Source organism: Vicia villosa, linkage group LG1 (genome assembly GCF_029867415.1).
Source record: "Vicia villosa cultivar HV-30 ecotype Madison, WI linkage group LG1, Vvil1.0, whole genome shotgun sequence".
NCBI lineage: Eukaryota > Viridiplantae > Streptophyta > Magnoliopsida > Fabales > Fabaceae > Vicia > Vicia villosa.
The window spans coordinates 45,708,170-45,734,604 of record NC_081180.1 but is presented as its reverse complement, the minus strand read 5'-3'; the positions used below and the strand labels follow the sequence as shown (position 1 = coordinate 45,734,604).

Below are 26,435 nucleotides of genomic sequence, written 5' to 3'. Positions count from 1 at the left end.
ACATAGACTGAACTTAGTCACCTTGGATAAGACAATTCTTATCAATTTTTGTTTCACAATCGGTTAAAAGAATTCATTGAAATCTACCCTTTCTATTTGAAAAAATCCTTTTCCTACTAACATCGCGTTGTACCTAGGCAGCTCCTCGTCAATATTTCCTTATTTCCTTTTAATGATCCACTTGAATCCCACAAGTCGGGCTCCCTTTGGCTTTGGTATCAGCTCCCATGTTTGATTTTTGTGCAAGGACAACATCTCCTCTTCAATGGAAAGCTTTCATACCATATGGTTTTTGCAAGTGACAACATATTTCTACATCTTCGGGTATTCACTTGTGAAAGACATGGGAAACCATAGAGAATAGGAGACCAGGTTTTCGAGACCATACCGAGTTAGAGGTCAGATTACACTCTGCTCTCTATCCCAACTTAGCAGGTAGCCGTCTTCATAGTCACTATTGAAGTCTTCTTGGTCTTATAAGGAACATCAACCTCTTGATCGGAGTGGTCAATTTCCTTCCTCTAACCGACTCCATCTAAGTTGAGCTTCACCTCAACCTGGGTTGATCCTGTCACCAGACCTTCTTTAGTTTTCTCATGTGAATTTGTCTTCTCCTCTGATTCGTTTTTGTCTACCATCCCATCTTCATTGAATTTCATATCCCTGCTTATGACACACTTCTTAAGGTCATTGAACCATATTATATGTCCTTTCACCCTGTATGGATATCCAAGAAATATCCCTCCTTACACGATGTTCCAGCTTATCTTGATTAACATGGTAGTAAACTGGACACCCGAATATACGAAGATTGTTGTAATTGTCCTACTTATCATTCCACCTTTTTTAAATTGTCTTGCATTTGATCGTTGTGGGCGGGCTTCTGTTAATGATATAACATGCAATGTGCAATGCCTCGGCCTGCGACTTATTAGAAAGATTGGCTTTTGAAAGAATACATTGTACCTTCTCCAATAAAATTTGATTTATATGTACTTCCAATTCATTTTGCCATGGAGTTCCCTTGACCGTCTTATTTCTCCCAATGTCGTGCTCCCTGCAGCACTCATCGAACTCGACATTGAAGAACTCTAACCCGTTATTCGTCCTTAACATCTTGACTTTTCACCTACAGTGCTTTTCAATTTGCACCTTTCATTTAACAAATTCCTCGAATTCCTCATCCTTATTCTTCTACATACATATCAATGCTTTCATGTTGTAGTCATCAATTAGAGACATAAAGTATTTATTCCCACCATGAGATGGAACTCGAGATAGTCCCCACAAATCTGAGTGTATGTAATCGAGCTTATTCTTGGTTTTGTGCTCAATAGTAGCAAACTTGACTCGAGTTTATTTCCAAAGCACATAATGCTTGCAGAAATCCAGATCTTCAATCTTGTTTTCACCAAGAAGACATTAATTCCATAACTTCTTGAGACTATGTTTATTATTGTGACAAAAGTGTTTCTGCCACAAGCTTCATGGTCTTTTCTGGCCCCTTGTCACTGTATTCACTTTCAAACCTTTGTTTAGCTTGGGGTACATGTATACCAAGCATGCGGCTCCCCAGTTCTACTCGTGAATGGAGACCAAGTCAATGAAATACTTAAGGTAAGCCACATCCACGTAGGTTACACTTTTGTCCAGAAACATGGACGTGCCAACCAAGAATAGGAAGAAGCACCTCAGTGCACACTCCATGTCGTAGCCAACCTAAAGATCATCGGTGTCCTGGTTTTCGGCTATCTCAAAGTTTTTGTTATAAAACTTTTCCAACAAAGAAAACTTGGCATGTGCACCCCTTGTGTTCTTACACTGCTGAAAGGCTTCCTCAAGGTCACCTCCCAAATAAACGACCATTATCTCCACTACATCAGCCTTGGTAATCTTAGAGTGATCAAGAAACCTTCCTCTGAAGGGAGGGTGTAGGAAGCAAGCTACAAAATTTAATGTAACTGTCATCTCACCAATGAGCAGGAGGAAAGATGACGTTTCGCTATGATATCTCTCAGCAAATGCAGCCTGCATGCCATGACTGATGATGTTGTACCCGGAAGCACAAAGACCTGCAAGACCGGAGTTCCAGAGTACACTTTGGAACCACTTATCTTGTGGCTGAAAAAGACTGTGAGTTTTTCTGGCATGGTTCACAGATTTTAGACACTCTCGTTCCTGTTGAAAATAAAATATAACAATTTGAGTCTAGTTGAATTTGGTTAAAATATAAAAAATAGAACCCTTAAAAAATATACCTCTTCGTCCCAGATATGCGGAGCCACATGATCTACAAAGTATATGAGTAATGAAGTGTCAGTGGGCCCTTCTGAAAAGGGTATGTAAGTGAACCTCCTCAATAACTAAGACCTGTTATGCAATTGGGGAGACGTGTTGTGCAACTGGGACATCCTCATCATGGTGCACATGACTCCGGGATCCCGAACCCCGTGATAGTCAACTCCTAAAGGTTGATTCCTCCTTTTCGTAAGGCATGGGGACAACTATAGTCTGCTCATGCTGATGAACCCTCTCGCGGCGAGCAGACGCGGTTAGGGTGGGGCGGTCGAGTCTCATCCTTTCGTTGTTTTCATCCATTATCCTTGATAAAAACATAACAAACGATGTTAGTTAATTAGGAAGGAACGAGTTTGGAGATATATCTCCAAACACCAGAAATAACACACTTCATTTTTTTAGTTTCCATGGCAGAAACTAGAGCTGTCAAAATGGGCTAGCCCATATGGGCTGGCCTGCCCGGTCCGAAAAATCATAGGGCTTGGGCCTTTAAATTAGAGCCCATATTTTTAAGGCCTTTTTTAGCCCAGCCTTAAAAAGCCCGCGGCCCATTAGGGCTAGCCGGTCATGGGTAGCCCATTAGGCCCGCATAACTATAAATTTTAAAAAATTATATTAATTCTTATATTGTGTTACTCCAAAATAAAACATTGATTTTTCTCACTTCACTAAATTTTGTTTCTATTATATTCAATCTTTCTCTTCCAAATATTATACATTAATATAATCAACATTATTTCCTCGTATTCTATTAATTTCTCTTATATTAAATATTTGAGTATTATTTTCTACAATTTAAACATGTATTGTATTTATAAACACATTATAGTATTTACAAAAGATAATAATATAATACTTAAAAATATATTATGTTCAAAATAATATAATTTTTTATTTTATTTATAATAAATATTATGGATTTTTTATTTTAATTTTTTTATTAAAAAACCCATTTAAGGCCGGGTAGCCCGAAGCCCATATAGGGTCGGGCTCGGGTAGTAATTTTGAGGCCCATATTACAATAGGTTTTTTTGGCTCAGCCCTAAAAAGCCCAGACCCATCGGGGCCGGCCCTAAATGGGCCGGGTGGCCCATTTTGACAACTCTAGCAGAAACATTTCTGCCACTGCCTTAACCATCCAAAAGTCATTCAAATTCACCCAAATCATAGAAACAAATCATACACATAATCTATTTCAAATACTAATGCTATCTAATGCATTAAAACTAACATATTTGAGCTAATACATTAATCAAAGCTCAAAATAAGATAAATGAGAAACTTACTCAAAAATGTGTTGATGAGGGTGTAAAGTGTTGAATGCAATAGTTAGAGGAAGTTAAGAATGACAAGATACAAGAAAATGATTTGATGTTTCTTCTAAACTTGACCTTGAGTGGAAACAGAAAATAGGTAGAGAGAAAAATTTCTTCTTCTAAAAAATGAAGGAGAAGAGGAAGAATCTGAGACGAATTTTTAAACATGTTCACCTAATTCGGAAATACATCTCCAAAATATTTTTTAAATTTAAAAAAAAAATTAATTCAAAAATATATCTTCGAACATATATTATAATTTCTTTCGCAGATATATCTCTAAATTTATCTTTACTTAACATAAAGAATCGTTGCGTCTAGAGATATAGTACCTCTTATTTTAAGAGACATTTTAAAGATGAAAAGTTGTCTATTTTATTCACACCCATGAGGGAGATATGTGGAATTGGAATCTCATATTTATGCATGCTGAAAACTCGCTATGCCATATGGCCAGCGATATTGTCTGCCATTGAGATTAATTGAAGATTCGCTCCATATTACTACAATGCCACTTGCAAATATATGCCTCCTTCATTCATTCAACAGCTTCTCTTCGCAGCTGTCACGATTATTACAGATGCTAAATGGTTTGGAATTAACTGATCAATGTATTATGTACATATATATTTTATATTCCTAGGACGGTTTATTCAACTCAACTTACTCAAGTATATAATCTCAGATAAATGATGTGACTTGTTTCCTTGCTTTTGGATATGACCCACCCTCCAATGTAATTAATAAAGCTAAACTCAACTCTTTTTTAGGCAAAACAAAACTCAAATCCACTCTTATCTTTCAAATTCAAGAGAAGCCAAATTACATATTTGTACTCTAATCTAATTCAATCCATGCTTCAAGTCTAGAACAACTTGCTTTAAACCATTATTTAAGTAATTCATAAACATCACCGTCTCAAGTCTCAACCAAGTCAATACCGCGTGAGACCCACACCATTTTTATTCGGAACATTCCTTGCCAACTTATCTCCGTCATTGTATTACGATACCATGCAGGCGCAACATGTTATCATCCTCTTTTCACTTACTACTTCCAAATTTCAAAATTCAATTCCAACTTTATCAACAAACATATTAGCCACAAAATTAAACCTAAACAAAAAGGCACCCATGTAATATAACCACACTTTAGCTCTAACCAAGAAAAAGATATCCCAAATCTTAACTAATCCCATGACACATACAACAATTATATTATTCTATCCATCAATAACCAAATTAAAGATAAATTTAAACGTTAATTACACCATAAGAAAAACACCAGAATTCAATTAAGGATAATAATGTGTATTCCAAAATAAAAAGGTAGGAGTAATAACTTGTGATTTACGTTTAATCCTTTTTTTTTACCAAAAATTAATTTGCAATACCCACACAGTTCACTACTGAATAATCCAACTAATTCCTAACTTCCTCTTCGATCGGAACCCGTCCTTGGCCGCGCCGGCGACATCATGAACGGCGGAGTTCTTCTTACCGCCTGATGTAAAAAACAAAAGCGAGTCCTTCTTCCCATCGCTATGGCTCCTGAGTAACAAATCCCGGAACTTCCACCGCTTCGCCTCCGACCCGGTGGAGCTGCTCTTTTTGCAAGGTGGGGTCCACACGCAGTACGTCCCCGCTGCCACACCGTCAAGCTCTTTTCCTTCGCCTTCGTCTTCCATTAGTTTCTTCAGGGGTAAACGACGACGGCGAGGTGCAGTTTCAGGGAGATCATGAGAACGTGAAACGACGCCGTTGAGCAAAGATTGGTCGAAGAGTGGATATGTCGGTGTGATCTGACCGTTGTGGAAAATGTCGTCGGCGGGGACAGAGGAAACAGAGTCAGTGGAAAGGAAAGTGAAGTCGAATTCGAAATCATCGTTGACAGTGTTGATATTGTGGTTTTGTTGGGAAGAGTCGTCGGTGTGGATGACTCTGGTGGCTGTTTGAGCCAAAGAGTCGGAAGAGTAACTGCTGAAACTTGGGGATGAAAATTGGTGATGAAGAGGCTCTGTTTCCATTTTCATGGTTCGGTTTCAGAAGAAGGAGAAAGTGAAGAGAGTAAAAAATAAGGTATTGGAAGATTCTAGGGTGTGGTATTTATAAGAGGGATTGGAATGGGTGGTGTGGTATTATGATTTGTTTTTCCGATGTTAAAAAGATGTACGGTTTTTTAGTGTGGAATTTGGAATATTGAAACCAATGATCTGCCCATTACAAAAGGACAGAGAGAGCGTGATAATGGAGATTACGGGAGAATCAACGGTTTAAATTTTAAGTATATTTTAGATTTAAGGATAACAACTATTTGATAATGAAGAGACTGTCTAAATGTTAGTTTAAGTAAGTCTAAAGGTCATACTCATATTAACTTATGTTTTAAAAACAAAAATACTAAAAGATAAATATTTATTTTGAGAAAAATAAAGTTCAAATTTTTTAAAAATTTAATACACGGTTTATAAAATCAATAATGTTATTCTTACACCAATTCTTACACCTACACCGTATGTACGGACGGTACTGTTCATGTACGGACGACACTGTTCATGTACGGACGGATACTATTCATGTACGGACGAATACTATTCATGTACGGACATTTATTTTTAATACCTGAACGTGCATTAACCAACTTCATTACTGCATTAACCAAATTTTTACACTCCATTAACCAAGTTTGATGACTGCTAAAAATTATTTTTAATATCTGAATGTTGCATTAACCAACTTTATTACTGAATTAACCAAGTTTTTACACAGCATTAACCAAGTTTGATGACTGCTAAAAATTATTTTTAATACCTGGATGTTGCATTAACCAACTTCAATACTGCATTAACCAAGTTTTTACACTGCATTAACCAAATACGGTGAACAGTGTTTGGTGTAAGTATTTGGTGTAATAAATGGTGTAAGAATAGCAATACTCTTATAAAATAGAAGTCTGATAATTAAATTTTTAATTTGTGTCCTTAAAGTTAGAGTTATTAAAATGAGCTTATCGATACAAAACTAAAATTTGAATTTTATATGAAGGCTTAAATAGTATTTTGATCTATGTAAATTGGCGTGTTTTTTATTTTCGTCCTTGTATCTTATTTTTCTTGATAATGATCCCTGAATGTTAAAATCCTTTTGGTTTTAGTCTCTAAAATTAAAATCCATAGGAAAACTCAAAGGAAAATTCGCAAGAAATCTGCAGATTTTCCTACGAATTTTAACTTTAGGGACTAAAACCAAAAGGATTTTAACATTCAAGGATCATTAAAAAAAATAAGATACAGGGACGAAAACTAAAAAACACGTCAGCTTACAGGGACCAAAAGACTATTTAAGCCTTATATGAATTTTCTTAATCAAGCTTTAAAATAATTTGCTACATGTTTGGGTTAACTCGTACAGATTGTGAGTAGTCTATTTGAATCGAAATAACTTTCTCAAGGAATTATTTTGAGTTATTAGGTTGTTTGAAGGAGTTAGCGTTTAGTGAAATAGAGATAATATATTACAGAGATCCCACATTTTGGATGAATGTGTTGGCTGATGACAAATGTGCCTTAGAGATTGCTGATCTTTATAGGATGCATCTAGGTGTTGATATCTATATTCAACACCCTTTATCTCAGCTTGAGTATTATGATGGTTTCCTTAATGACACAAAAGTAGATCATGATGACATTATAGATGAGGGTGAAGAAGTAATTGGTGAGAAGTTGAAAGGTGGGGACTTGAATGAAGTTGAGATGAAGGAAGCTGAAGCAAATCTTGTTTATGTGAATGGGGTGGAGAGGTGCATGATGATGTTAGTTCTGATGAAACTGAGGATGAGAACTTTAATTATGATAGTGCTTTGGAGATAGCTTTTAATGATGATTTTGATGAGTATGATGAAATTGAGGCGGATGAACATGAAAATCTAATTGACTATGAACACGAATATGATCAAGAGGGAAAAAGCAAAAAAGGGTAAGAAAAGTGGGAAGAAGACAAGGAATAATTTAAAGGGGTGTGTAATACGGTGGGAGAACTGACTTTTGATAATATGCGGATAGCAAGAGTCGCCACCGACTTTTATTTTATCCAATTAGGAAAGATATAAAAGAACAGGAAAGACCTTTGGAAGATTTTGAGTTCGGGGTAGGTTATTGTTGAAAGTATTTATGGGTAAATATTTTCTATATATATCGTATCCACGGGGATTGGTTTAATATCACTGCCGTTCTATAGCAGATTATTTTAAGTGAGTAAAAATAGTTGAGTTTGTTTTATTATTTTAAATATGCTATTAAATCTAAACAATTATTAAAACTAGAATGCTGAAAATTGGTTAACAATGAAAGAGATATGTTGAGCTTTAGGGTTCATCAACCTATTCCTATGCAATTTATTAGTTAAATCATAAGTGAACCATCATTCGAATTATTACCTTCACTTATCCTCAAACTTGATCCCATGTCTGCAGATCAAATTAGATGAACTTCTACCAGTATGAGATTCGATCTCCAGAATCTCAATATCGATAAGAGTAATAGACTATGATAATTATGAAAACTCATTCACAATTCCATCTCTGCAAATTATGACTGAATCAATATAGTAACCTAGGACAAAAGTTTAAACCTTTTCTATCGATCAAAGATTCAACAATGATTTAACATAAAAACAAGGTTTCTTATTGACAATAAACTCAAACAATTGTTCAAGGGAATTAATCAATGGTATTGCATAATCATAGGTTAACTACTACCTTAAACTCAACAAAAGAGAATTAGCTCTCCATAGACATGAAGAACACACAAGGGTTGATTGAGGAATTCATCATGATTAATAAAATCTCTTCAACTGATGTAAAATCTTTCTTCAATGGTTGCTCTGTGCTTTAGGATCAGATTTCTCTCTTAATTTTGTTCACCAAAAATCACACACCTAATCGGCAGCTAGGGCTTCTATTTATAAGAGTTGGGCTGGATACGCCGTCTCCGCGGCGTGGCACGGAGTCCCGCGGCGTGACCCAAAACAGTGGGTTTGGCGCGGCGCGCTTGCATCCCTCGCGACGCGACCTTGCTAGAAATTCTCCTTTTTGCTTTTATTTTGATTCTTCCAGCTTTCTTTCCTCTTCATGCTCTTGTAAGGCTGCTTTTCAGCTCCAAACCTGCATCAATAGTACCCAAAGTGATTCGATTTTCTTCACAACATGAACTATACATATGCATTCCAATTCTCACTAAAAACCCATGAAACTATCACAGTTTGCTTAAGTTTAGAGCATAACTTAGTTATAATAACCCATGAAAATACCATAAATTCATCCCTAACAGTTATACAAAGGGAAGGTGTAAGCACCATTTGTATCCATGGTCATCCATGGGCTCTTAATTTCTTAGTTCACTTTGTTTGTTTGAAATATTTGAAAGTATCGTGTGTGTTTAGAAAAAAGATTTTTTTGAATAAGGACTTTAACTTGTAAATAAGTGTAGCCTTTTGGAAATCGTTTTGAATAGAGGTGTGAAAAGTATTTTGATTTTGATTTGAATGTTGAGTAAGCAGTTAAGAGCTACCTACCCTAAGTTTGTCTTTCTTGTTCTTTAAGTCTTTCATTTGAAAGGGGCTATCCACACCATTAGTTAGTGGGAAGTCTTTTCATTGGATGTGATCGGGTCATCGAGGGTCATCATTTTCCATAAGTCTACCCATACCATAAAAAGGGCAGGAAGTCTTTAGGAAAGGATGGAATAGTCATTTGTAGGCAACTAGTAAGGATACCTTAGCATTCGAAGGGACGATCATCATTTAATCGAAGGCAACATCGAGGGACAAGATCATTTTTTACTGTAGGCAACTCGAAGGGACTATGATCTTTTTATGATGAATGAATTCATATGCAGCAAGGTAAGGTATCCCTACGCTCGAAGGGACTTTTTAATCGAGAAGGCGACATAAGAGGAATTACCTTAAAGGTGTGTGTGTGTGTGTGTGTGTGTGAAACAATCATGTGAATTCAATTCAGATATTTTTATCTTGTATTAGGCGAGCTAAATTCAATTAGAGGTTATCGCTCCATACTTTACTAACCACGCAGTTAATATAAAATAAAGGCAGAAATTAAAAGTTCCTACGCTATTACAGGGCTTCGGGGAGGGGGAATTACAAACCAAAAACCGGGGGAAAGGCATAAAATAAAAGGCAGAAATATAAACCTAATTACTATTACAAGAAAACTTATTGCGACCTATACACAATTTCTAGAATTTAAATAAATAAATAACAAAATAAAAAACGATAACTAAGCAAGCATGCGTCAATCAACGGAGTTTGAGATGAGAAGAGAATCGAGAGAAATTTGAAATTAACGAAGAAATTTTAAATTTGAAATTAATTAAAACCTAATTCTAATGATTATTAGTTAAATATATCTAGAAATAAAAATTCGTTTAAATCCTAATTACCTAATTAATTTAACCTAATTAAACTAATTAATTAATATTGTAATTAAATTAAAATTAACCTAAATATTTCCTAGTTCTAATTAATTTTAATTAACTAAATTAATTAATAAAAACTAACCTAATTAATCAAATTAAATAAATAATAAATAAATAAATAAACTAATCTAAAAAAAATCTAAACCTAAACTTAAAATATTTTTAGTGATTTTTGGTTGGTTAAGAAAATAAGTTCAAAGTTTAATTAGTAAAAAGAAAAAACTAAAAAAATAGAAAAGAAATTAGAAAGAACAAACAAGGAGGTTGTTGGGATCCTGTGGAACAACACCATGATAGTCCATGGTGGAGCAGCGCCAGGTCTTTCTGATTTGGACTCAGTGGAGATCCAATGGCTGGGACTTGAAGGTGCATCATAGGCCTGATACGCTGGATGATTGGGAAAACAAGAACAAACAATATGTCAAAAAATAAAATAAAACAAAATGCAAGAGATAGGGTTTGAACCCAGGTCTTGCAAGCCAAGAATAATCGCCCCAGCCATCTGGTCCACGCGCTTTTTTGCTGATAACAAAACAATCATCATTTAATAAATAGAGAAACAAAGCTTTAATTTGAATTATTTCAAACCAGTCAACGTGGGCCCCAGGATTCAGGCGATAACAATGGGAGACGGCGAGAGATGGTTGAAATTTTGACCAACCAAAAGAAACATGGAACGCGTGGAGAAAGAAATTTGGGAAGTTGATCAGCCAATAGAGAGGGGCAAACGTGGTCAACGATCAGCCACATTGGCATCGTCTTCAACATTTTTCCTTGCAGAATTTTCTGCGGAAATTGTTGTGCCTTTTCCTGCGACTTTTGCTGCGAATTCACCATCTTCAATATCAACCTCGTGAATCCTGCAAGATCAACGTTAACAAGGCAAGAAAAGTACCCAGGTCTACTAAATGACATGCTACGAACATGATGGTGGTGTTCATTTGGATCGAAAGGGCCTAGATGTACCAACACGAAAGCCTCACGCTTCCATGCCCTAACTATGGTGATTCTCACTCCTTACGTCAAAGCTTGATTCCAATGATCCAAACCTCCTCGAAATGTCCCCAGGAGCTCATACACATAAACAAACTACATTAAAACGCATGGGAAAATGCAATACGAAATTTTCAAAATATAAATGAATATGTTAAACATGAGACATGCATTCCAAGCAACATGAATACCAACTATAAGCGTGCTCTTACCCTTTATTACCTTAGGAATGGATTGGGAGGAATGGCTTGCTCTGAAACTTTCTTGAATTGGCCACACGATTTTTACTTTCCTTGACAACTTTGCACTCTTTAATTCCTAACCCTTGCTCCTATATTTTTTTCGTCCTTGAGGTTGAGGGATATTGTGCTATTTATAGGGTTATAAACTTGGGCAAGAAGTCATGTGATTGGTAAGAGAAAAGATTAGAAAATATTTAATTCAATTTGCACCCAATCTTACTATTTTGAGCTTCCCATTATTTTGTGTCTATTTTCCATGTTCTATTATCCTCATGAATCCATTTGGATCACAAAAAATTAATCACATACTTTTAGATGATTTTATTTGATTTAATTTTGAATTTTATGTGAATAAGTTCAAAAATAAAGAAATAAAAATCATAATATGTTATGAGATTATTTTGTGGGTCCTTAAGATGATTTTAGATCAAATAAAAAATAGAAAATCAATCTCACAATCTTTCATCATTTAATCATGATTTTATTTGGTTTTATTTGAATTTAAAGGCATAAATTCGAAATAAAAGAAATAAAAATCATAAGATAGATGCAAATGGTTTTATGGGCCTTTTATGAGCTCCTTGTCACGTTCAAATCCATACATATAAGCCCATTACTCAAAATCTTCAATTTCATCAATTAGGGTTTTATGCCTTTCTTGAATTTTTCCCAACTTGCACCAATCATAACTCACTCAATTTTTATCATATGGAGATGGTCTAATACTTTTTTGGAAAGCCCAAGATGTTCTCTACAAGCCACTTTGGAACCTTTTTTCCATTTGGAGATTTTATCTTGATGATATAGCTCTTGACAAAAAAACAGCTTTTTGCAAACTTCTAGAAGGACCTGTAATGTATTAGCTCATATCTCTCAAATGGTGCATTTCTTGACTTTGGTTCTAACATCAAAGTTGTAGAGAATTTAATTTCCTTGGGAATAAGCTTTTGTTGGGGAATTTCTGATAAAGTATGAGAGAGATATGGTCATTCAAAGTTGGGTTGACTTTCTCTTAGAAACCCTAATTTAGCAGCTTCAAGTTTTGATGATTTCTGAGCTTTCCTTGATGAATCGTGATCAACCCTTGATCAAATGATGAATGCAACCCCAAAATGTTGATGTTGACCAAAAATCAGGAGTTTTGACTGTGATTTGGCCATAGTTGACTTTTAGGTCAAATTGGTCGATTGTTAACCATTTGAGCAGTTGAATGAGCAATCTTATGAATCAGCGCTTGAAAATTGGCACGAGGATACTTTGAAGCATATGAGAGGTCATGAAGTCCATTTGAGGTTTCAGAACCTGATTTTACCTAAAGAGAGAGAAAACCCTAGTTGGAGGCTTGTTGTTTAGGAGACAAGTAAGTGTGCCCAATTCTCGTACAGTCTTGAGCAGTTGAAAGTCATGTGAGTCAAAATATCTTGAAATATGATGGGCAAATTTTGGGGTATGACAGGGTGATAATGAGAGTGAAGACCTATAAAGTGGATGTGAGAGTGATGATAACAGTGGAGTTATAAAAAAGAAGTACCCCCATTTTCAAGTTGCAAAAAGACATGTCCAATTACAAATTAGAGAAGTACTTCATTCTTGAGTCAAGGGTCAAGCCACTGAAAACCATGACCTACATGATGGAAATATGGGCAACAAATAGGATGAGATTCCAAAGCTTGGCAGATGGTAATGTGTTACCCGATATCAGAAGGAATATTGAAAAAACCAACAACTACGCCAATTTATGGCTTGTCAGGTAAGTATACAATGAAAATTGTGTCTGTCATATAAGTTTTATGTGATTACCATATGTTGACCTAAAGTTTTCTGCTGTAGGATGTCAGATGAGCACATCTTTAAAGTGAGGCATCTTGAAAATACAACAGATAAGTTTGCATTAAATTTGAAGGAATATGTATGCTCTTGTAGAATATGAGAACTAACAGGCCTTCCTTGTGTTCATGCACTTTCAGTTATGAAGAGTAAGAACCATAAGGTTGGTGACTATATCCCTGAGTATTACAGGAAAACAAGTTACATGTCAGTCTATAAACATGTGATTTATCCTATAAATGGGTCAAATTTATGGGTTAGGACAGAGTATCCAGACGTGCAACCACCTTGAAGACCAAAGAAGAGGAAGAATCTAGAGCAAGGAGAGATTGATGGCTCTATTCATAAAATGAGAAGAATCGGTTTCATTGTCAAGTGCAGTAGGTGCAAGAACCGAGTTCACAACAAACTTACTTGTAAGATGACACCAGCTAGTCAACCATCTCAACAAGCATCCAAGTAAACAATGTCTCAATAACCTACTCAACAAGCAACTCAACAAACAACATCTCAATAACCTACTAAACAAGCATCTCAACAACCAACTATTTAACCAGCTTCTTAACAGTCAACTAAATAAGCTTTTCATGAATTAACTCACTGTAGGGAAAAGAAGATAACTAATAAGAGAGCATCTCAACCAGCTACTCAAACATTTCAACAATCAACTCATGGAAGGGAAACGAAGTTAACTATTAGGAGGACGTCAACACCATTTCTACCACCAGGATCTAAAACTAGATTGGGTGCAGCTAAGAGTGCAGTTGGGCCAACAACAAGAAGGTACACTGCACTGCACCTTGGGATCATCCTAGTCTTAGAATCATTCAACATGCATCTTCCAAGGAAATCAATCAAACCTTCGTCAACTTGAGGGTAAGTCGGTTGCATTCCTTCTTTGGTATCTGTGGGAGTTTCTTCAGCTTTTTTGACCTTCATATCGTGACACTCAGTAGCCTCGACCATAAGCACCTCAAAAGGTTTGGCGTAATTTGCTTCTTCAACATGCAGTGGATCAATGTCAACTTGCATCATTGATTTTGGCTTCTCGCCAAACAAGAGTCTTCCCTCTTTCAAAGCTTTTTGCATCAGATCCCTGAAAAGTACACATTGAGAAGTTTTATGACCAAGAAAATTATGGTATTTGCAAAACCCTCTTTTTTTCTTTTTCTCTAATGGGGGATTCTTCAGGCTCGGAGGCACTATGATATGCCCATCAGTTACTAACAAATAAAAAAATTGTCATATTTCGTTATGTCAAAGGTATATGTTTTTGTGGAGAATATATCATTTTTTTAGGTTCTATGGGATTCTTCTCGTTCGATGGCTTAAGCAATTTGCAAACATAAGGAGGTCTTGGCCTAAGTTCAGCCACATTAACCTCACTCTCTTTGACCATGTCATCAAATTCAGACGAGTACTCGTCATTTTCCACGTATGCAACTGTCTCTTTCTTATGATTTTTATGTGTCCTGTCTTTCTCAGTCTTTAGACGTTCAACTTGACGAACTCTGTCTACCAATTGTGCCATGTCCCTGAGATATTTTGTGTCTAGCTTCTTCCTAATGGAATAATTTAGACCTCCTACAGCCATTTCGACCAACTCATACTCAAGGACTTCTGTAATACATCTCGTCTTAAGAAGTCTAAACCTATTTAGATAGTCATCAATTGACTCAGGAACCTTTCGCCTCACACTTGCCAACTCCTTTAGGCTTATATTTGAATGTCCCATGTAAAACTATTCATGATAAATTATTTCCAACTGACTCCAAGTGTGCACAGAGTGTATTAAACCGAGTAAAAACATTCTTTGTTAGAGAATGGGAAAATATTTCATCTTCAGACTCTCATTATTGTCTATGTCGCAGCCTCAGTCTGGTACGTAGCGACGTGTTTGACTGTAGACTCATTTGTGTCGCCGGCGAACTTGGTAAACTTTGGTAATTTCCAACCCTTAGGTAATTTTGTCTTTCAAACATATTTCGATAGCGGAGATATGAAATTGGGTCTATGGAAACCTATGTTCAAATCGTTTTGAACTAAAATCTATTCGACTATGTTTGCTATATTGTGGTGGCTCCCGTAATTATTTTGTTGGGAATTCCTACGAATTTGATTAGCATCCTGATTTCTATCTACTACTATTATCCTTGGGTTATTTTGACCTATATACTCTTCGTCATCCCTATTTGGTATTTGCCTCTGATTTCCAGGGATTCCCCCATTATTAGGGGTTTCAAAAGGCCTAACATTTGAAATTTGGGGAGTTGGCCTCGCTTGAGGTTGTGAGGTGCCAAAGAAGTCGGATATTCTACCCATCTAGTTTGCGAGAATTTCATAACTCCGGTTAGTATTATTGATCAAGGGGTTGAAAATTGTTCCTATTTGTTGTGTTAAAGCATTCACCATTTCGTGGTTAATTTCATCCGTCTGTTGCCTGATAGACATCATAGACGTCGTATTCAACGATGGTATCATTTGGTGGATATAACTTGTCCCTCCAAAAGGCGGTAGCATTCGACCCAAAACTTTCATGGTTAACGTCGAAGCATGATGGGAAAAATGTGGCGTAATTTCCATCACGTTATCTGTATAGCTCAACGCATTTTTTGAAGGCCTTTCATGGCTGATAACAGCATTTCGTATGGATATGTCCTATTATCAGTTGGCACTATAAAGCCAGAACAAAATGGTATCTTGGGATGTTAACAATTGTTGTAACTTTGAACTAAGCAAAGAATTTATAAGAAAAATACAAAGTAAAGAAGTGAAACAACTTTAAAAGAGGCTTGGAGGGAAATTTTTATATAAAAATGAAAGTAAATTGCTTGGAATTTATAAAATGAAACACATACATACATTCTCCAAAAATCACTTTTTTCTTGACACGGGCACTGAGTTTCTATAACAATGTAACAAATGCGGACCACCTAACTGAAAATAAATGTTGTTTATATATAAATCTTAAAATAACCGTCTACAACAGTCGACTAAGAAAAATCGGTCATGTTTCCAATTCATGCAAATTTTGCTCTACACGCTTCCACGTGTCCTTGAAGAATTGTGTGTCTAATATCAGCTACATCGTTGGAGTGGAAGACACATTCAACAAATGAGATGGAAACTTGGTCGAATCATTTTCTGGAGAGGATGGAAGAGTTCACCAAATTAAACGAGCTTGAAAGAGAATCAAATCAGAAAAAGTCGAATGTGGAACCAATTGTAAATTTATGAGATATTGGATCTTTTGATGCATTTTAGATAGTAATCGATACACTTTTTGAATGTATTATCGTCAACGATATAATCTTGATACGATTTAATACATAAGTAATATATAACCTCGATAATGATGGTCTTATTCTTAATTAAATTTTTTGGTTTGCTTATGATTTACACTGTATGTGCTTGTATACTAAATTTCTGGTTTGTTTCCGATTCAAGTATATTTTCGGATACACATATCCGAATTATTTAAAAAAGACAATCAGTGACATTTTTAAATATTCATCTTCAAAGTTACCTTTTTTGTAATAAAAAAAATTTTATTCAGAGGTACATATCTGAAAAATAACGTGATGACTTGATAAGGTTTCTAAGGTACAAAGTAACTCAATACATGTACAAATAAGGTGTCTCTCAACCCATTTTTTATATACAACATACAAAAACTAGAGAATAAGTTCATATTACCACCTTGCATTTGTGTATTTTAATGGTGAAAAGTCACCACTTTCCTTTAGGATCACCTAGGAAACATCCCTCACATATCTGATATCCAAACTGAATACTCACTTGCGCTTTCGAGAAAATCGTAGAATTGACAAGTTCGAGTATCGGTCACCTTGTTTGACAGTGAAGAAAAGATACATTTGACCAACTTTGAACTGAAGACGGATGAGAATATAAGGCTATGAGGAGTATTTTTCTCCGTTATGAGTCAAAGGGTTTGATTGAAGTGGATGCGAAAATTCAAAGATCCATCTAGGATATAATCATTATGTTGGAACGTCCCAGTTATAACAATAGGTAATGCTGAATTTATTTTAATGACTATCTAAGTAATGTTGAGTGTTTTAATTTAATGTCAAGTTGGTGTTGGTGTTTGTTTCGTTTTTAATTCGATTATACTGTCATGTTTTTTATTTTTGTTCGATTTATAGTATCAGGTCATTTTTCGAGATACATCTCCGAAATATACTTTCGCAGATGCATCTCTGAATTAACCTTTTGTTAAAATTAAGAAATGGTGCGCTCGAAGATGTATCTCCAAAAATAAAAAAATATTTTTTACTTTTCGCCAAGAGTCTAGGACAAAGTGAAAGGATGCAATGAAAAATTCCCTATAATAATACACAGTGGAGTTTGAACTGATCTTCTTAACGATAATACTCTTTTGAACATCTCATCACAGAATATTTCCTATTATACTTAAAGAAGTACAAGTGTAATTCCTATATACTTACAGAAGTACAAGCTCATATTATCTTATAATGAAATTCAAGAACTGTATACAACAAAGAAGTAATTTGAGCAGAAGCAACTTGCAATCAATTGTCCTTATGTTTGCCTTAAGAACAAGGCAACTTCTCATACAAATGATGATTGATAAATTTCTAAAGCTTGATTGATTATAAGTTGGGGGCTATTAAAGAGCTCTAATGTTTGTTATGTGGGCAAATGCCAACTTAGGTGATAAATCGAGGGAAAGTTGTTTTTATTTTTGTTAATTCTTTTGGTGGGTAGTCTCTACAAAAACATAACTTACACTGTGTATAGAGAGAGATGAATCCTACGACAATTACATGGTACAAATAATAACAGCGCGCATTGCGCCTCCATCCAAATCAATTAGGGGAGTAATTGACTTAACATATTTAGATTTATAACAAACCGCAGTGACACAAGCTTTGGAGCTTCATAAAATTTGCGCAAATTTTCAGCCAGACGGCTGATCAAATCACAGGCTTATATATAAAATCGTGATTGTTTGATTGAACCAAAACCAGGAACAAAACTTTGTAGATTCCATGTATGTTCTGTCCCCTGACCTGACCAACTGCCCAGGCCACATATATCCTAATATTGTTTTATCCTAATCCTCATACATTCATTCAATCCCTTGAGCTTCAATCTCAGGCTATTTTCTATAAATGACAGTATCAACTTGCCAAAACAAGCTGCCTCATCATAACACTGGAAACCAAGGCAGCAAACCTTACTATTAAAACCAGACAGAATACCCCAACTTACTCCCTATCATTCAACTCTGACGAATCAATAACCCTTTTGGGTCTTGCTCTTGATGACTCCTAATAAAACGTGCTTCCATCAAAATTTGCAACTCAACTTCCACTAAAATGCCAACTGAGCTTCACATCGAGCTTCCTTCCTCGCCCCAACTGAGAAAGGCTCCCCTAGATGAGTGAGCTATGAATCTCTGATACTCTGATGTAATAGAACCAAACCAGAACACTTAAAAACAATGCTCAATCATATTAGAGAAAATAGATCCCTTTGACAAGACTTGAATACAAAGTCACAAGACTTGAACACAAAGTCACATAGAGTTTAGCTGTTGCCCTCAACCACAACTCTAATCCTTTCCTATCTATATACAGATATGCCTATTCATTTTTGTGTGCACCTTTATTATTTGGCTACTAACGCATTTTTGAAAGAAAAAACAGAAACAAAGTAGAAGAAAGTAAGTGAAACAGAAATTACATTTAAATTTTTGAAGAATGCAACTTGGAGTTGCTCAATATGTCCATGGTAAAAGCCAATTCGCTAGTACATTATTCCAACTAGTAATTGTAACGAACTAGAAAGGGAAATCAATTCCTTCTACTATAGTACAATTAACATTAAAAACAACCGCGTATACCACCCAAACAAAAACAAAAAACAAATGTCACCCTGTTTCTCATGCTTGTGTTTTCATCCTCAATGTGAGGTCGGTTAGTACGAGTATTGTGTCAACTCCAGTATTCTATTTGCTTTCTTTAATATCTATTGTATGTATGGACAATTATTCCATCCACGCTGCTGGCTGTCCGGTTTGCTTAAAGCTTGCAGGCATTTTCTGAAAGACAGACAAATTTATCAAGTTAAATTAGAAGCCACATAATACATGCCCACCTGTAACTTAACATAAAAATACAGCTGATTCTGTCAGGAGGCAGTCTAAGATTTTCTTTTTGGCATACATATAGTTTCCTACCATGTTACTCCAGAATTTAAAGACACAGGCTAGCTCACTCTTTGACTAAACCCCCTTTACCACAATTGTTCAAGCATATAAACGAGACACCAGAATCAAATGGACTAAACCTAATCTGTTATTCTGTTATGGTTTCAAATTTTGAATCAACCTCATATATCTTTTCAAGAGGAAGGGGCTTATGTATCAAAACTCGTTCAGTACCAATGGCATGCGATTTCCATAATTCCACCATATTGAAATCAACTAGCAGAGCCACTAACAACATCTAGCATTGTGCAAGTCAACCCCTATTCTCACTCCAAGTTCATTATAATGTTAAAAATGTATTCTAATTTCTCTTCAAGAGGAGGGGATTTATGGGTCAAAACTCGTTCAGTACCAATGGCATGTGATTTTCATTTTCCACCATATTAAAATCAAATAGCAGAGCCTCTAACAACATCTCTCATTGTGCAAGTCAACCCCTATTCTCACTCCAAGTTCATTATAATGTTAAAAATGTAATCTAATTTCTTTTCAAGAGGAGGGTCCAAGGGGGTTTATGTATCAAAACTCGATCAGTATCAATGGCATGTGATTTCCACCACATTAAAATCAACTAGCAGAACCACTAACAACATACTTAGTGAAAGAATATAAGTTGCACTAAAAGAGTAGCCACTATGTCTGAAGTTTTTAAACTTCATATAAGTGTCAAGAACACATATATAAACTTAAAATTCAAAATACCCAAAAAAGATATTAAAAACAGTGGTGTGGCGAATGGCAGTTCCCGGCGGAAAGCCAAAATCCCGCCATTGCAAACGCCATTGACGGAAATTGCCGCAATTTTAGCCAAAATCCCGCCATTGCAAGCGCCATTGACGGAAATTCCCGTAATTTCGGCTGATATTTACCATTGCGGCAAGTCCAAAAACTGCCATGTATATCCGCCATAACGCTGAGATTACAGATATTTGATTACACTGATTAGAAGTACCTTTGCTCTGAAAGATTTGATAACAGAAAGCAGCAACTTGTCTCCCACAATTAGTCTAACCTTTTGTGTCAATTCATGTCGCGAAATCTTCTTTTCCTGTAAAAGAGAAGGAACCCAAAACATAATTCAGCAAAAAAAAGAGAAACTAGTGACTCGGTCTCAAACTCCAGAAGCAAATGAAAAGCACACTTACTCTATACTCTTTGTGAAGCTTGACAATGAAAACAATATCAGACGGACGCAACATCTTGGAAAGCTCGGAAATTAGGACCGAGAATGGCATCCAAGGCGAAGACGGTCTCATAGAATGCCCACCAACTCCAACCCTCTCATGTCCTACAAAATCAAACACACAAAATCTCAACCATCATCCCTAATCACAAAATCAAAAAAACCAATAACAATAAGGACAAGCATAAAAGAAAAACCTCTGTTGGAAGCAAGTTTGAAACTCAAAACATATTCAGGCAACACATGCGTGTTGATCATGTTACTCCAAACAATGTACTCTTTGGGAGATGAAAAACTATCCACCCCAGAATCATACTCTTCAGAACTCGGTCGGCATTGTTCAGAACCCGCTGGCACAACCTCCATCTTTCCAAGAATCACACGACACAGCAACAAGTGCCTCAAACCGTCTTTATCAACAACAGAACTTTTCACACTATAAAAACAGAAAAGTCAAAACAACAATACTCATTCAATCACGTATCAAAATCTACATCGATTAAAGTGAATAATCAATCATTAACTACAGTTAATTCAATTAATTAAACTAAATAAATAATAATAATATAAAATTGGCGCGTACCTTTCAAGAGGCAAATCAATGGGAGAAAAACGCAAACCCTGACTATGAGCATGACCAAAACCGTGTTGAATAATATCCCCAATCTCTTCCCTACTAGAAGCCCCATACCAAACATGCTTCACGTTCGCATTTCCGCCGCGCAGTTTCGCCACCGCACGTGCGAAGATCTGAAACGATTGAATTCTCGCCTGTGCCATTATAGATGAACAAGGATTCCTCTGAATCGACACCACATCGGCTTTCAATCCTTGCGTGCTCAACCCGCAAACGAATCTAGTCCGAAGTAGGTTCATATCATCACCATCCGTTTTCCGAACATGCCTCTCCGAAACGTGGCCGCCGGAAGCAACACTCTCGCAATCGGAAACCGCCGATTCGTCATCGCCGGCGCAATCGTGCGGTGATCTCTCTGGTAAATATCGAATTGGTCGCTCCATGAATATAATCGAAATTAAAAAGTTAAAAAGGATTATGTTATGTAACCTAAAAACTAAAAGGAATTATTGATAATGAAAAGATAATTGATATGAGTTCATTGTTTATATTTTTTAATAACAGTAAAATAAACTTGGAGAGAAAGAAAAAGGAGGGAAAGAAAAAAAGAAAAAACGAACACACACAAGAATTAGAGAATAGGTACAAGAAAGTGTGTGCGAGGAAAAAACAAAGAAAGAAAATAGAGGTTGAGAGAAGGTGGCGTTTTGTTTTTAAAGGGAACGGAAACCGCCATGAGGAAAGAAGAAGTACGACGACTTTGAGAGAGGCGGTGGAGTAGATAGGTTCGTTATTACGGAATTTGAATAAGAGGACCACGATTTTGGTTGTGAAATTACGATTTTGTCCAATCGTGTTGCATTACGTGTGCTTTCTTGGTGACTAAGGCAAAGGTCAAAATTTGCAACTGACTTGTTACTTGTGCAACACTGGTGGTGCTGCCAGCTTTTATTTTGTTTTATTGTTATTTTTATTTAAATGTCGACACAAGGTATTTTATTTTGGTTTATTTAATTAATGGCATGTTATTTTAGATCATGTTGAAAGTATGTTATGTAACTGTAAGGGCCTTTATTTGAGGGTCATCAAATGTAGACTTCGGAAAATATAGTGTGATGCATAGATATGATACTTAATGGACAAGCAAAATCTACTCATCAATGCATTAAGTTTCTTTTAGTATAATTAAGGCTTAATTAGTTCTGCGCTCCCTTAACTTAATTTAAATTTTTATTTTTGTCTCTTATTTAATAAACGTTACATTTTAGTTTCTCAAAAACTATTCTGTTAACCAACTTAATCCATTCCGCCAACTTTTAATTTTAAATGTCTTAGGTAAGACAATATTATTGAGTGTCCACCATAAAGTTTATAATTTTTTTAATTTCAACCTCTTGATCTTTTTAACAAATATCTCACGGTTAAAAATTGATAGTCCACTAAATGTAATAATGACTTGTCAACACATGATATTTTTTATATATAACTTCATCTTCTTTCCTTTTCTCCTTCGTTATCTTCATTGTCACATTCATGAACATTCATACTAAACCCAGAAAAATCAAAGTTAAATCTAGAAGAAAAAAAACACACTTTTACTATAATAATTTGTCAACAAAAAACTGTTCCGAATTAGATGGACACACTTGGCGCTTAGAGCAAAAGTGAATGAAACTTAATGTTTCTATCCATTCTCACAATAAAATTTACTTTATTTTTTTTCCTTTTCATATTATTAGGGTTCAGAAAAGTAAAAAATACGGAAATTTCTCTTATATAATGACCAATTTTTTTTTCCACAATGAAAAAAAGCATAACCTTATATTCTACCCGGTGCTTAAAAACACTTAAATATTAAATTAATCTTACCCCAAAAATGAAATATATCCAGTGATATATTTTACAAAAAAGAAAAATCATATTCCTAATTGAAAAGGAACCTTGGTGATAATAGCGCTCGTTTGTAGAGGAACCTTGAATTCTTCGACCTCAAACTTGAGCACGATCGTAAAAGGTGCAGCCTGAAGAACACTTTTAGAAATGGATATGTTCAACAAAGATGTATGAATTTTAGAACAAGTTTGTTTTTTTTTTTCAAAACAATGAACAACAAAAATCAAAATTTCAGTTGTTTTTTTTTTCTTTTTTCTCTCATATTTAATATTCAAACATCTCAAGAACAATTTTTCTAAGTATGATTTTTAAAAAGCATGTTTTTTCTGGGTTTTGTTTTTCTAAGTATTAGATGAATGTTCATGAATGTGGTGATGAAGATGATGAAGGAGAAGAGGGAAGAAGATGAAGTTATGTAAAAAAATATCATGTATTGACAATTCATTATTACATTTAGAAGACTATCAATTTTAAACCATACGATATTTGTTAAAAAGATCAAACGTTGAAATTAAAAAAATAATAAAATCTATGGTACACACTCAATAATATTGTCTCATCTAAGACATTTAAAATAAAAAATTAATGTAGTAAATTAAGTTGATTAACGGAATAGTTTTTAAGGAACTAACATGTAACATTTATTAAATAATGGACTAAAATGAAAACTTAAATTATTTTAAAAGATGACGAGATGTATTAAGCCTATAATTAACTTATAAAAATTCTTTTTTTGTAAAATAAATTGTTTCTTTGAAAAATAAATAATTAAGAAAATGTACTTGTTCACAATTTTTTTTTCTTATATATAATTAACAAATGTTATTATACACTAATAAAAAAACGAATAGTGTTATAAATTGTTTGAGTTATTAATTTGTTCATTAATTATAAATTGGATTGATGGATTGTGTTTATATCGATAAAATAAATATATCTCGTAATTAAGTTGATTTTATAACCAATCAAGTTTAAGGATATGTATTACGTGTCCACTTTTTTGCCTTACCACAATTATTATTGTATTGACGTTCATATACACAATGACTCTTTCATCTTATTGTCATTGTCGTAACATTTAGGTTAAATTACTCCCAAGGTCCTTTAAGTTATTTAATTGTAACAGTTTGGTCCTTCAGGGTTTTTTTGTAACAACTTGGTCCTTTTGGGTGATAACTGCCTCATTTTTCTTTCATTTTAATCATTTAGAAATGTTGATTGTTCTCTTTTTGGAAGTACTTCATCATTTTTACATCCCTCAAAATAATTGCATCCACAATTATCACATTTTTTCGGTTAAAAAAGGATAATGGTGCACACATTTGATAACATAAAGGACCTAGTTGTAGCGAAAATAACATGAAGGATCAAACTGTTACAATTAAATAACTTAAAGGACCTTGGGAGTAATTTAACCTAACATTTATTATCAACTATGATATACTTTACTTTCTTTAATTAATGTAATTGAAACTGGACTTTAAACCAGAAAAGATAAGGTTTTAAATTTTAAAGGTTGATTCATAGTATATCACTACTCCATAACTTATTTCATATAGACTTCTACTTACATTTTAATATCCTAATCAAACACATGAATTGTTCATTAGAGATTTTAAATGATAAATTTCAAATGAATGGAGGTGATGAAAACCTTTATATGAGTTCAAATTCAATTAATAAATCTTATGCAAGCAATTCATCAACTATAAAGTCGTAACACCGAAATTTCTTAATTCATTGAGGACACCAGGCTTACCAAATAACATAATCAAATTGAAAGTTGGAACTCAAATCACAATTATGAAAAACTTAGACCAATCTGAAGGGTCGTGTAATGGTACGAGCAGTGGTGGGGCCAGGAATTTTTGGCAGTCTGGGCAAAAAATTTAACTGCAAATTACATGTGACATAATATATAAATAGTCATAAAGTGTGCTACATAAGAGAGATAAAACCTAACATGCGAATATTGTGCTAAATAAAATTAGGAGGTAAATGTCCTCTCTAAGACCTCTTTGCGGTGAATGTTCGAATAATATCACATCTTTAATTGACTTGAATATCTCCCGTTCGGTATAACATCTTGCGTGTGAACCTGAACTCTCGGAAGATTCTGAGTTATTTAATTTATGAATGAATTTAATTGTCTTAAGCTTAATAATATACTTAACTAAGAAAGAATTTAAGGACAGCTTACAAACCTTATTTTAATGGACTGTTTAACTCAGGAGGAGCTTACAAACCTCATATCTTTAATGGACTGTGTAGCAACCTGCCCTAAAGATTAAGATTTAGAGTCGCCACCTATTCTGAAGGGCGAATAGGAAACCCTACGCAGTTTAGAGATCGGGGTAAGTTATTATAATCAGGTCGAAGGAAGGTGTTAGGCACCCTCAACCCTTTCCTAAGGTTTTATGTTAAGGCAAAGGTTTTATGACTAAAATTTAGATTCAATAGCTAAGGAAATGAATAGGGCTAAAATTGAGATTTGAACTGAATCGAGATTTTAGGGAGGGGGACTCGCCTTGGTTATCCAAGTGCCTACGTATCTCCTTAGGGAGAATCAGAGTCAACGTAGTTCGGGCACAGGATTGTACGCCTTTGAATTGATTATGGAAGTGTTTTAAGGCTTTTTGACTGGCCTGTCGTAGTTTTGAAAGTTGTGAATTGAAAAGGATGAACATCCGTAGTATCGTGGTTTAGTGTTTTTTAGATGTTTTGGGCGTACAACCCTGATTTGATATGGCACCGTTAGATGCAGTGATCAATAGATTTGATCAGTATAGCTAACGGATTAAGGGGCATTGCTGGTTACTCAGATCGATAGATTGATCGTCGCGGGCAGCAAATTGAATGTTTTAATTTTATGTATTTTTCATCTCTTGCCTAATGCGACTAATAGATTTAGTCGGGTCGAGAAGAGAATTAATTGAGGGTTAATGTTTTATTCTTTTATCTCTCGTCTAATGCGACTAATAGCTTTAGTCGGGTCGAGGAGAGAATTAATCGAAGGTTAGTGTTTTGCCAAATGGGCAATGGGATCAGGCAAATCCTAATAGTCATAAACCTATCTAGGATTTTTATGATTTTTAGTAATTAAAATTAATTAAAATAATTAAATCGATATAATCGAAATAATCAGAAAATATTATAATCCTAACCTAATCCTAATTGTATTATAATAGCCTAACCCTAATTTAATTACATTATTAATCTAACTTATAAATAATTAAAAATAATTAAATAAACCAAAAATGGTGTAAGAAACCTGGTTTTGATCCCATGTGGCTCTCTTGTGAAGGAGTATGGTATGCTGCAGTCCTTGGAGGCGTCCGATCAAATGCTGGTGAGATCCAA

The 26,435-nt window shown here is 34.9% G+C and overlaps 3 protein-coding genes across 3 annotated transcripts; all 3 read right to left on the bottom strand.

Moving 5' to 3' along the window:
* Window positions 1-1,719: 1,719 nt before the first annotated feature.
* On the bottom strand, window positions 1,720-2,598 carry LOC131625997 (uncharacterized). The gene is made up of 2 exons (XM_058896844.1): window positions 2,530-2,598; window positions 1,720-2,178 (listed from the first exon to the last, which is right to left on the bottom strand). Exons 1-2 carry the CDS (start codon window positions 2,596-2,598, stop codon window positions 1,720-1,722), a joined length of 528 nt encoding a protein of 175 aa, XP_058752827.1.
* A 1,818-nt stretch (window positions 2,599-4,416) lies between these two features.
* LOC131605322 (uncharacterized) lies at window positions 4,417-5,863 on the bottom strand. The gene has a single exon (XM_058877697.1). It carries the CDS (start codon window positions 5,644-5,646, stop codon window positions 5,020-5,022), a length of 627 nt encoding a protein of 208 aa, XP_058733680.1. The 5' UTR covers window positions 5,647-5,863; the 3' UTR covers window positions 4,417-5,019.
* A 13,014-nt stretch (window positions 5,864-18,877) lies between these two features.
* LOC131636421 (probable inactive poly [ADP-ribose] polymerase SRO2) lies at window positions 18,878-21,995 on the bottom strand. The gene is made up of 5 exons (XM_058907035.1): window positions 21,189-21,995; window positions 20,803-21,041; window positions 20,568-20,710; window positions 20,375-20,470; window positions 18,878-19,254 (listed from the first exon to the last, which is right to left on the bottom strand). Exons 1-5 carry the CDS (start codon window positions 21,623-21,625, stop codon window positions 19,201-19,203), a joined length of 969 nt encoding a protein of 322 aa, XP_058763018.1. The 5' UTR covers window positions 21,626-21,995; the 3' UTR covers window positions 18,878-19,200.
* Window positions 21,996-26,435: the final 4,440 nt, after the last annotated feature.